Source organism: Rana temporaria, chromosome 2, assembly GCF_905171775.1.
Source record: "Rana temporaria chromosome 2, aRanTem1.1, whole genome shotgun sequence".
Lineage (NCBI taxonomy): Eukaryota > Metazoa > Chordata > Amphibia > Anura > Ranidae > Rana > Rana temporaria.
In genome coordinates this window covers 465,964,017-465,975,960 of record NC_053490.1, presented here as the reverse complement: position 1 = coordinate 465,975,960, position 11,944 = coordinate 465,964,017, and the positions used below count along the sequence as shown (strand labels likewise).

Genomic DNA, 11,944 nt, shown 5'->3' with positions numbered 1-11,944 from the left:
ACCTCCTCTGTAACTCAAAACATGCAACCTGTAGATTTTTTTAAACGTCGCCTATGAAGATTTTAAAGGGTAAAAGTTTGTCTGCATTCCACGAGCGGACGCAATTTTGAAGCGTGACATGTTGGGTATGAATTTACTTGGCGTATCATTATCTTTCATAATATAAAAAAAATGGGGATAACTTTACTGTTGTCTTATTTTTTAATTAAAAAAAGTGTAATTGTTTCCCAAAAAAGTCCGCTTGTAAGACCACTGCGCAAATACGGAGTGACAGAAAGTATTGCAACGATCGCCATTTTATTCTCTAGGGTGTTAGGATAAAAAATATATATAATGTTTGGGGGTTTTTATTAGAGGGAAGAAGATGGCAGTGAAAATAGTGAAAAATTACATTAGAATTGCTGTTTAACTTGTAATGCTTAACTTGTAATACCAACGGCTCACCACCAGATGGCGCCAGCTCACAAAAAAAAACACCTTCCAAGCCAAGTCGCCAGGACACTATTTCTAGTCGCCATGGCGACCGGTATTTGTCGAGCCCTGTGTTAGTGGGCGTCCTGACTCTCCTGTAGTCCAAGGGAGGGGGGCAAGCACGACACTCCACACCAGGGAGAAAGCCTTGCATTACTGTGTTGTTACAGACAGAAGAACAGGAAGTGAGGATTTCTCAGAAGAAATAAGGACATTTAAAAGCAAAATGGAAGGATGAGGTAAGTGAAGGAGGACTGCACTAAGGTAAGGAAGCTATTTAGGAAAAAAAAAATTGTACCTTTACAACCCCTTTAAGGCAGTCTATGCATACTGTACGGACTGGCAAAGCACAAGAATGGACAATTAAAAAAAAGACAGACAGACAGACATGAAGCGTCTTTCACAATGCACAGTAGCGAGTCACCATGCTTTGTGAAATTAATGGCACTGAAAGGAGCCAACGCATTTAACAATGTGCTTTTTACCGCAACGCATCTTATCGCAAAGGTTCCTTTCAACCTGAGGCTTTCAAGCTTCAGACGTTCCACAGTTAGCATTACAAGTAGGACTATGACACACAAAACTGGCTGTAATTCTAGGCAGCATGTAGGAGTGCAATACAAGGCCGAGAAGCCACATGTAGAGATTCAGGAGTAAGAGGAGATGTGGTTTACTAAACCACGGAGGACTGTATGAAGTAAAATACAGGAAGAGGAAGTATCCCGTATAGAAAACACCTTGTTGGTTTGTAGGCAGCAAGATCTGCTGAAAATACTTGAGAAGTTTGAGGAAAAAAAGCAAAAAATCATTTTGGCGAGGTCTCACTGTTTGCATTGGTCATCTTCTTTCGTGATCTGTTGTTAGAGCCGTATTGATGTGACCAGGCTCCGTGTGGCCCTGTGGCATCTACAGCAATGTCAATCAAGGAGTCCGGGCTATGCCATCGCAGGAACACTAGGATTAAAAAACAAGCTACCACAAAAAGGGCAAAGATGCTCCCCGTCACTACGCCACAGTGACTTACAAGACGCTCAAGTCTCTCATTCATTGGTAAGACCGCTTCATTAGAGACGCGATCGTATACCTAAGAAAAAGAAACAAAATAGGAGATATTGGTAATTATAAACCCTCAGCTTATGAAACAACACATTCCGTTTAGAATAGAAATGAAAAAAGGTAATACATTTGTGTATAACCTCTTCAATACTGGGCACTTTCCTTCCCAGACCAATTTTCAGCTCTCCGTGCTCTCGTATTTTCAATGACAATTGCGCGGTCATGCTACGCTGTACCCAAATTACATTTTTATCATTTTGTTCACACAAATAGAGCTATCTTTTTGGTGGTATTTATTCACGACTCTGGTTTTTTATTTTTTGCAATATAAAAATCGAAAAAAAAAAAAAAAAAGAGTAGAAATTTGGAATAAAAACAATATTTTCTTCTATTTTAAAAGAAAATCGAATACAATCGAATGTTGTCATAAATTTAAGCAAAAATTTATTCTGCTACATGTCTTTGTTACACAAGTCAAGTTGAAAAAAAAAAAAAAAAAAAAAAAAGACATCTATAATGTGATCATATACCCGCTGTTCTCAGCTGCATAAGAGCATGGTTATATAAAACCTTAAAATACATCAATTAAACAGAACAGTTGTTATTTGGAAAGATGCTGGGTATAATGTTTTGTGTCGGCAGCAATTATTAATTTGGAACCACTAATAAATACGTTTTTGTTACGTACACAAATTTTATTTTATCGGTTTTGTTGAAATTTTATAATTGCCCTTTATTTTGCAAAAATCGATTTTTTTGTACTCACCGTAAAATCCCTTTCTCTGTCGTCCATGGACGGACACAGCTCCTTAAATCTTGACATTTGGGACGTCCCCAAGCAGTGTAAAAAAAAACGAGGGGTGGGAACAGCAATCAAAAAACAATTTCACCCCAAACAAGCTGAGCTCCTCAACGAAGGAGTTGCAAACTCAAACGGCGTCTGCAAAACCTTGCGGCCGAAGGAAGCATCTAAAGATGCACTCACATCAACCTTGGAAAATTTGGAAAAAGTGTGAATGGACGACCAAGTTGCTGCTTTACACACCTGTGAGACAGACGCTTGATGTCGGAAAGCCCAGGAAGCACCAATGGCCCTGGTTGAATGTGCCGTGACAGGGAAAGGAGGCGCCCGCCCCTTAAGGGCGTAGGCCTGGATGATGGTCTGCCTGATCCACCGAGAAATAGAAATGCCAGACAGGTACACCCACAAAGCACGTACCACATCCAAGGTACAGTCATGCTCGAAATTGTTTGCACCTCAGGTATTTTTCCAGAAAATCAAGTATTTCTCACAGAAAAGTATTGCAGTAACACATGGTTTTGCTATACACGTTTATTCCCTTTGTGTGTATTGGAACAAAAAATAGGGAGGAAAAAAATCTAATTGGACATAATGTCACACAAAACTCCAAAAATGGGCTGGTCAAAATTCTTGGCACCCTTAACCTAATATTTGGTTGCACACCCTTTGGAAAAAATAACTGAAATCAGTAGCTTCCTATAACCATCAATAAGCCTCTTACACCCGGAATTTTGGACCACTCTTCCTTTGCAAACTGCTCCAGGTCTCTCTTATTGGAAGGGTGCCTTTTCCCAACAGTAATTTTAAGATCTCTCCACAGGGGTTCATGGGAATTAGATCTGGACTTATTGCTGGCCACTTTAGAACTCTCCAGCGATTTGTTGCCATCCATTTCTGGGTGCTTTTTGACCTATGTTTGGGGTCATTGTCCTGCTGGAAGACCCGAGATCTCGGACGCAAACCCAGCTTTCTGACACTGGGCTCTACAGTGTGACCCAAAATCCTTTGGTAATCCTCAGATTTCATGATGCCTTGCACACATTCAAGGCACCCAGTGCCAGAGCCATCAAAACAACCCCAAAACATCATTGAACCTCCACCATATTTCACTGTAGGTACGGTGTTCTTTTCTTTGTAGGACTCATTCCGTTTTCGGTAAACAGTAGAATGATGTGCTTTACCAAAAAGCTCTATCCTGGTCTCATCTGTCCACAAGACATTTTCCCAGAAGGATTTTGGCTTACTCTAGTACATTTTGGCAAACTGTAGTCTTACTTTTTTATGTCTCTCTGTCAGCAGTGGGGTCCTCCGCCATAGCGTTTCATTTCATTTAATGATGCTCCCTGAGCCTGCAGGACAGCTTGAATTTCTTTGGAACTTGGTTGGGGCTGCTTATCCACCATCCGGACTATCCTGCATTGCAATCTTTCATCAATTTTTCTCTTCCGTCCACACAGATTAGCTACAGTGTCATGGGTTGCAAACTTCTTGATAATGTTGCACACTGTGGACAAAAAAAAATCTAGATCTCTGGAGATGGACTTGTAACCTTGAGATTGTTGATATTTTTCCACAATTTTGGTTCTCAAGTCCTCAGACAGTTCTCTTCGCCTCTTTCTGTTGTCCATGCTTAGTGTGGCAAACACAGACACACAATGCAAAGACTAAGTGAACTTCTCTTCTTTTTATCTGCTTTCAGGTGTGATTTTTATATTGCCCACACCTGTTATTTGCCCCAGGTGAGTTTAAAGGAGCATCACATGCTTGAAACAATCTTATTTATCCACAATTTTGAAAGGGTGCCAAGAATTTTGACCAGACCATTTTTGGAGTTTTGTGTGACATTATGTCCAATTTGCTTTTTTTTTTCTCTTTTTTGTTTGGTTTCAATACACACAAAGGGAATTAACATGTGTATAGCAAAACATGTGTTACTGCAATACTTTTCTGTGAGAAATACTTGATTTTCTGGAAAAATTCCTGGGGTGCCAACAATTTCGAACATGACTGTATGTAGCGCAGCCTCTTTGGGATGCGACGGTCGAGGACACAAGGACGGAAGTACAAAGTCCTTGTTCAGGTGAAAAGCTGAAAGTACCTTCGATAGAAAGGAAGGCTGCAGGCGTAGCACCGCTTTATCCCTGTGGAGGACCAAGTAAGGAGACTTCCAAGACAAGGCCACAACTCAGAAACACGTCTGACAGATGTAATGGCTACTAGAAAAGCCACTTTCTGAGAGAGCATCAAGAGAGGAATATCTCTGATGTTGTCAAAAGGGGGCTCCTGAAGAGCTGAGAGCACCAGAAGCGCATGTTGAACCCCCTGCACAAAAGTACCTACCAGCGAGTGGGTCGCCAAGGGTCGTTTAAAGAAAAACATCCAAGGCTGAAATCTGTCCCTTAATGATGCTTAAGGCAAGTTTCTGATCCACTTCACGCTGTAAAAACAGCAGGACCCTAGAAACCGAATACGTCCGTGGACGCCACTCCATCTCCCCCCGCACATGGAGATGTAGGCCTTCCAAGTGCGATGGTAGATCTTCCGCGAAGAAGAAACAACTGAATCCGACAGACCTCGGTCCCTTAGTATCTTGCTTTCAATAGCCATGCCGTTAAAGCCAGCAACTGTAAAGCAGGATGAAGTATGGAACCTTGAGACAGAAGGTCCTCCCTCATCAGCAACCACCAGGGTGCATCCGCCACCTGGCGCACAAGGTCGGCGTACCAGGGCCAATCCGGAGCGATTAGAATCACCGAGATCCCCTCGGCCTCTACTATGCGGAGCAGACGAGGAAGCAACTTCAGTGGGGGAAAGGCATAAATTAGCCGATACTGACCCCACGGGGCCACCAATGCGCCACGAACCTCAACGCCTTGCGATTGAGTCAAGATGCCGAGAGATCCACATCCGGTGTGACCCACCTCTGGCAAAGGAGTTGAAACATCTCCGGATGTAACGACCATTCCCCCTGATCCAGCATCTGGGGACTTAGGTAGTCCGCCTGCCAGTTTACTACGCCCGGAATGTAAACGGCTGACAGAGTCGGCACGCTCCTTTCCGCCCCCCCACCCCCCTGCAGGATGTGAGCGACCGCCGATGTCGCAGCCAAGCTCCTTGTTCCCCCCTGATGTTTGACATAAGCCACCGCCATGGCGTTGTCCGACTGGATCCTGATCGGACGACCATGTAGCCTCTGCTACCACGAGGAGAGGCATAGCCTGATCGCTCGAAGTTCCAGTACATTGATCAGCAGGCAGGATTCAGCGACCCTGGGCCGACTGGACCCCCTAGACTCCCCCCCAACCTGTGAGGCTGGCGTCCGTCGTGATCACAGTCCAATTGAAAGGAAGGAATGATCTCCCAGACAGAATAACAAAAATAAAATAAATAAAAATTAAAACATTTCCTTAGGACTCTGGGCCCAAAAGGAGCCACATCCTTCTTCCCACCTAGGCAGAAGAAAAAAAACAGAGCTGCATGCTGCAGAGTGAGGGGTTATGACCGGAGGGACCGCGGGGCTGTTCAACTCTGTTAAAGTTACATGTTTTAAGATAACTACCATGTTCTGCCTAGTCCTCTCCTATGAACAGGAACATAACCCAAATGTCAAGATTTAAGGATCTGTGTCCGTTCATGGACGATAAAAGAAATAGTGGTTATATTATTGGTTATGTTGTTACCTTAACCAGTTCCCGACCCCCGCATGTAAATGTACGTCCACAATATGGCATGTACAGGCACATGGGCGTACATGTACGTCCCCGCCTTTCCCGGGTTCGGGGGTCCGATCGGGACCCCCTCTGGTACATGCGACGGCCGGGAACGGTGTACGGGAGGTCCGGGAGGAGGGGGCGGCTATTGATTTCCAGCCGTCCCCTCTCGATCTCCCTCGGCGAATCGGCTTCCACCTGAGCCCGCCCTGCCTGTGTAACTGTAAACACAGGCAGGGAGGAAGTGACGTTTTCTCCCCTCTGGCGGTCTTTTCGTCCGGTTCCAGAGGAGAGAAGACGTCTGTACTGTGAGTTGCACCAACAGCACACTGACACAGCACACATAGGCACATAACCCCCCCCCCCCCCCCCCGGTCACAGTGTCACTGATTGCAGTGATCATTTATTTTCTGATCACTGCTTTTAGTGTCAGTGTGACAGAAAAAAGTGTCAGGGCAGTTAGGTTTAGGCCCCTTTAGGTCCAGGGTAGCCCCCTCCCCCCCCCCCCCCCCATAAAGGTTTAACCCCTGATTGCCCCTAGAGTTAACCCTTTCACCCCTATTGCCAGTGTCACTAAGCGATCGGTTTCTGATCGCTGTATTAGTGTCACTGTTGCCGCTAGGCAGTTCGTTTTTTTTGAGGTTCGCCGCCAGGTTTATATAGCGTTAGGTACCCCCATAAATAAAGGTTTTAACCCCTGATTGCCCCTAGAGTTAACCCTTTCACCACTGATCACTGTATAAGTGTCACTGGTGACATGGTTAGCCAGTTAGTTATTTAGTTATTTTAGGTTCGCCACCAGGTTTTTAGAAAGCGTCAGGTACCCCCATATATTACCGAATAAAGGTTTTAACCCCCTGATTGCCCCCTAGTTAACCCTTTCACCAGTGATCACCGTATAAGTGTTACGGTTGACGCTGGTTGGTTAGTTTGCTGTTTATAGCATCAGGGCACCCGCCGTATATAACCCAATAGGTTTAACCCCTGATCACCCGGCGGGTGTTATAAATTTAATTTTAGCGCCAGTCAGGGTCTGCGTCGCCCCAGGCAGCGTTGGGTTAGAGCCAGTACCGCTTACACCCACTCGCTAAGCATACACCCCCCTTAGTGGTATAGGATCTGAACGGATCGATACCTGATCTGATCAGATCTATACTAGCGTACCCAGCAGTTTAGGGTACCCAAAAACGCATTGTTAGCGGAATCAGCCCAGATACCCGCTAGCACCTGCGTTTTCCCCCTCTGCCCAGCCCAACCCACCCAAGTGCAGTATCGATCGATCACTGTCACTTACAAAACACAAGACACATAACTGCAGCGTTCGCAGAGACAGGCCTGATCCCTGCGATCGCTTACAGTTTTTTTTTAAGCGTTTTCTACGTTTGCTTTCGTACAGATCAGGTGCTTTTTTTACCTGTGAATCCTTACCATTGTACCACTAAATTTAGAGCCCAAAATGGCAAAGCGGATGTACAATGATAAGCAGGCCTTGGAGTTCATGTGCATGTCAGATAGTGAAGAGGAGGAGGTCACGCATCTGACAGATTCTGGCTCAGAATACGAACCCGTTTACGACAGCGGCTCCATGTCAGATAGCTCGCACGACGAAGTTGAGGTCCCTGCTAAGGCCAGGCGTACCCGATCCCGTTCTGATGTTGTTGAGCAGCAAGAACCGCAGGACCCTCGTATGGAGCAGAGATCCAGTACTAGCGCCGCTATTCCTTCTGGTGGATTGGCAAGCACCAGCGGCCTAGTACACCCTGGTCGTTTATCCAGCACTGCAGTAACACTTGGTGACGTGGCGAGTCCCATAAGTGCAGTTCAAGCTGGCGATGTGGCAAGCACAAGTAGTGTCCTGCTGCCACCAAGAAGAAGACAGAGACAGGCCCGTCGTGCCCATAGTGCCCTTCCTGTAGAATTTGCCTATCCTGATTGGGTCCCCACCACTTCTACAGCACCTGTACTTCCCCCATTCACTGGCCAACCCGGTATTCAGGTGAATACAGCTAATTTTATGGCACTTGATTTTTATTCGCTGTATTTCACGGAAGATCTCTATAGATCTATTGTGGACCAGACTAATTTATATGCTGGTACCTACATCGCGGCTAACCCCCAGTCTCGCCTTGCCAAACAATGGAAACCTCTCGAGGTTTCCGAATTTAAGACCTTTCTGGGCCTTACCCTCAACATGGGCATACACAAATTTCCGTCATTGCGGATGTATTGGTCCATACATCCCATCGACCATATGCCCGTGTTCTCTGCTCACATGGCCAGGAAACGATACGAGGCGATCCTGCGGTTCCTGCATTTCAGTGACAATGCACTTTGTCGTCCACGTGGAGACCCTGAATTTGACCGGCTCTACAAAATTCGGCCCCTCGTAAACCATTTCAACGAACGTTTTGCAGCCTTGTTTAATCCCCAGCAGGTTGTATGCGTTGATGAGTCCCTGGTTAAATTTGCTGGCCGCTTGTCTTTCAAACAGTACCTTCCCAGCAAGCGTGCCAGATACGGGGTCAAGCTCTATAAGCTCTGTGACAGGGCCACAGGCTACACATGGAGCTTTAGGGTTTACGAGGGAAAAGATAGTCAGGTAGAGCCGGAAGGATGCCCAGATTACATGGGGAGCGCTGGCAAGATTGTTTGGGACTTGGTGTCACCCTTATTCGGAAAGGGGTACCATTTGTATGTGGACAATTTTTACAGCAGCGTGCCACTTTTTAGCCACTTATTTGATCAACAGATTGGAGCATGTGGCACCGTGCGACCTAATCGCCGGGGCTTCCCCCAGCGGCTTGTAGATGCCCGTATTAGGCCGGGGGCGAGAGCCTGCTGCAGATGTAAAAATTTGCTCGCTGTGAAGTGGCGGGACAATAGGAATGTTTTCGTTCTTACCACCCTTCACGCAGACACGACAGTCCAAATTCGTACGGCGACTGGTGTTGTGGAGAAACCCCTCTGTGTCCACGAATATAACCAAAATATGGGAGGGGTGGACCTCAACGACCAGTTAATGGCGCCGTATCATATTGCCCGTAAGACGAGACGCTGGTACAAAAAAGTGTCTCTACATTTATTTCAATTGGCTCTACTGAATGCTCATGTCGTATACAGAGCTTCAGGACGGAATGAATCCTTCCTTCAATTCCAGAGGGAGATCATCACAGAACTCCTGTATCCAGGCGGTACTGTACCTCACCAGCCCCTACCAAATGCAGTAAGCCGACTGCATGAGAGGCATTTTTCGTATGCCCTCGAGAGTACCCCTACCCAACGAGCCCCCCAAAGAAAATGTCGTGTCTGTACCAATCGCGGATTTAGGCGTGACACCCGTTTCTTTTGTCCCAAATGTCCTGCCGATCCTGGTCTTTGTGTTGGTGAATGTTTTGAACGCTTCCACACACACGTTAATTATTAGTGTAGGGTGAAACATTTCACAGGCTAGGCACACTTACACAGGGTCTCCCAAGATGCCATCGCATTTTGAGACCCAAACCTGGAACCGAAAAGTTGAAGTTACAGTTCACAGTTACAAAAAAAAGTGTTAAAAAAAAAAAAAAAAAAAAGTAAAAAATAAAAACACACAAAAAAATATAAAATAAAAAACCCAAAAATAGTTGTCGTTTTATTGTTCTCTCCCTCTCTATTCTCTCTCTATTGTTCTGCTCTTTTTTACTGTATTCTATTCTGCAAAGTTGTATTGTTGTTATGTTTTTTCATGCTTGCTTTTCAGGTATGTAATTTATTTTACTGTTTTCAGGTACGCCATTCAGCTGTTGCGCGGACTTATTTATCTTGACAGCAACAGCATTTGCTCCCACGATATATAAAGCCGCGACTCCAGTGCTGTAGGAGGTGATTTCACCACCACAGTTAAAAAAAAAGAGCATATATGCCGAAGCATGGGGGCAGCAGGGGCGGAGGAGCGATTTTGCTCCTAATGCCGCGTACATACGGTTGACATTCCTACGGAGGCTTTCCCGTGGAAAAGTCTGACCATGTGTACACGGCATAGAAAAGTCCGACCGTGTGTACGCGGCATAGAAAAGTCCGACCGTACGCGGCATAACTTTTTTGCGGGAGGATGCCCCCATGCTTCGGCATATATATATTTTAGGCACAGGTTGCGTTAAAAAATGTTTTATTTTTTACTATTTTTTTTATAGGTATTTGCTTTGCAGGTATGGTATGATCTTACTGTTATACTGGAATGTTACTTTGTTTTAATGTTAACCATCATTTGCTTAGCAGGTACGCCATTCAGTTGCAGTGCGGATTTATTTAGCGTGACAGCAACAGCGTTTGCTCCCACGATATATAAAGCCGCGACTCCAATGCTGTAGGAGGTGATTTCACCACTACAGTTCAAAAAAAGAGCATATATGCCGGAGCATGGGGGCATTAGGGGCGGAGGAGCGATTTTGCTCCTAATGCCGCGTACATACGGTTGACATTCCTACGGAGGCTTTCCTGTGGAAAAGTCTGACCATGTGTACACGGCATAGAAAAGTCCGACCGTGTGTACGCGGCATAGAAAAGTCCGACCGTACGCGGCATAACTTTTTTGCGGGAGGATGCCCCCATGCTTCGGCATATATAAATGGTGCATGTATGCCCATCATTAGAAGTGGGTGGATGAAGGGAGGTATTCTAATGGTGGGCATACCCACCGATCAATCTTTTTTTTGTTCAGCCAACAGGCTGCATGAAAAAAAAAAAAGATTACAATACATGTCCAACAAGAACCATCAACGTACTGGTATGTTGCTGGACTTTGAATGGTTATACCAGAATGATGCCTGCGGGTTTAGGCATCATCTTGGTATCATTCTTTTCAGCCAGCGGTCGGCTTTCATGTAAAAGCAGTCCTAGCGGCTAATTAGCCTCTAGACTGCTTTTACATTCAGTGGGAGGGAATGTCCCCCCCCCCCCAGATATAAACGGCGCCATTGAGAATATGGGAAAGCATTTTATCACACCGATCTTGGTGTGGTCAGATGCTTTGAGGGCAGAGGAAAGATCTAGGGTCTAATAGACCCCATTTAAAAAAAAAAAAAAAAAAAAAAAAAAAGAAGAGTACCTGTCACTAACTATTGCTATCATAAGGGATATTTACATTCCCTGAGATAACAATAAAAATGGTAAAAAAATAAATAAATGGAAGGAACAGTTAACAAATAAAATAAAAAAAGCGAAATAAATATATAAAAAAATAAAAAAAAGCATCCGTGTCCCCCCCTGCTCTTGCGCAAAGGCGAACGCAAGCGTCGGTCTGGAGTCATATGTAAACAGCAATTGCACCATGCATGTGAGGTATCACCGCGAAGGGCAGATCGAGGGCAGTCATTTTAGCAGTAGACATACTCTGTAAATCTAATGTGGTAACCTGTAAAGGCTTTTAAAGGCTTTTAAAAATGTATGTAGTTTGTCGCCACTGCGCGTTTGTGCGCAATTTTAAAGTATGTCGTGTTTGGTATCCATGTACTCGGCCTAAGATCATAATTTTAATTTCATCAATAATTTGGGCAATATAGTGTGTTTTAGTGCTTAAAAAAAAAAAAAAGTGTATTTTTTCCCCAAAAAATGCGTTTGAAAAAACGCTGCGCAAATACTGTGTGGAAAAAAAATTTGCAACACCCACCATTTTAATCTGTAGGGCCTTTGCTTTAAAAAAATATATAATGTTTGGGGGTTCAACTTAACTTTCTTGCAAAAAAATAATATGTTTTTATGTAAACAAACAGCGTCAGAAAGGGCTTTTTCTTCAAGTGGTTAGAAGAGTGGGTGATGTGTGACATAAGCTTCTAATTGTTGTGCATAAAATGCCAGGACAATTCAAACCCCCCCAAATGACCCCGTTTTGGAAAGTAAACACCCAAAGCTATTTGCTGAGAGGCAT

At 44.7% G+C, this 11,944-nt stretch overlaps 1 protein-coding gene across 1 annotated transcript in view; it reads right to left on the bottom strand.

The window, feature by feature from the left end:
* Positions 1 to 752: 752 nt before the first annotated feature.
* The window catches only part of PIGA (phosphatidylinositol glycan anchor biosynthesis class A), a 43,956-nt gene continuing 32,764 nt past the window's right edge, over positions 753 to 11,944 (bottom strand). Inside the window, exon 6 of the mRNA XM_040338671.1 lies at positions 753 to 1,555. Within this exon, the coding sequence (XP_040194605.1) occupies positions 1,277 to 1,555 (279 nt within the window). The 3' untranslated portion in view covers positions 753 to 1,276. The remainder of the gene's footprint in view (positions 1,556 to 11,944) is intronic.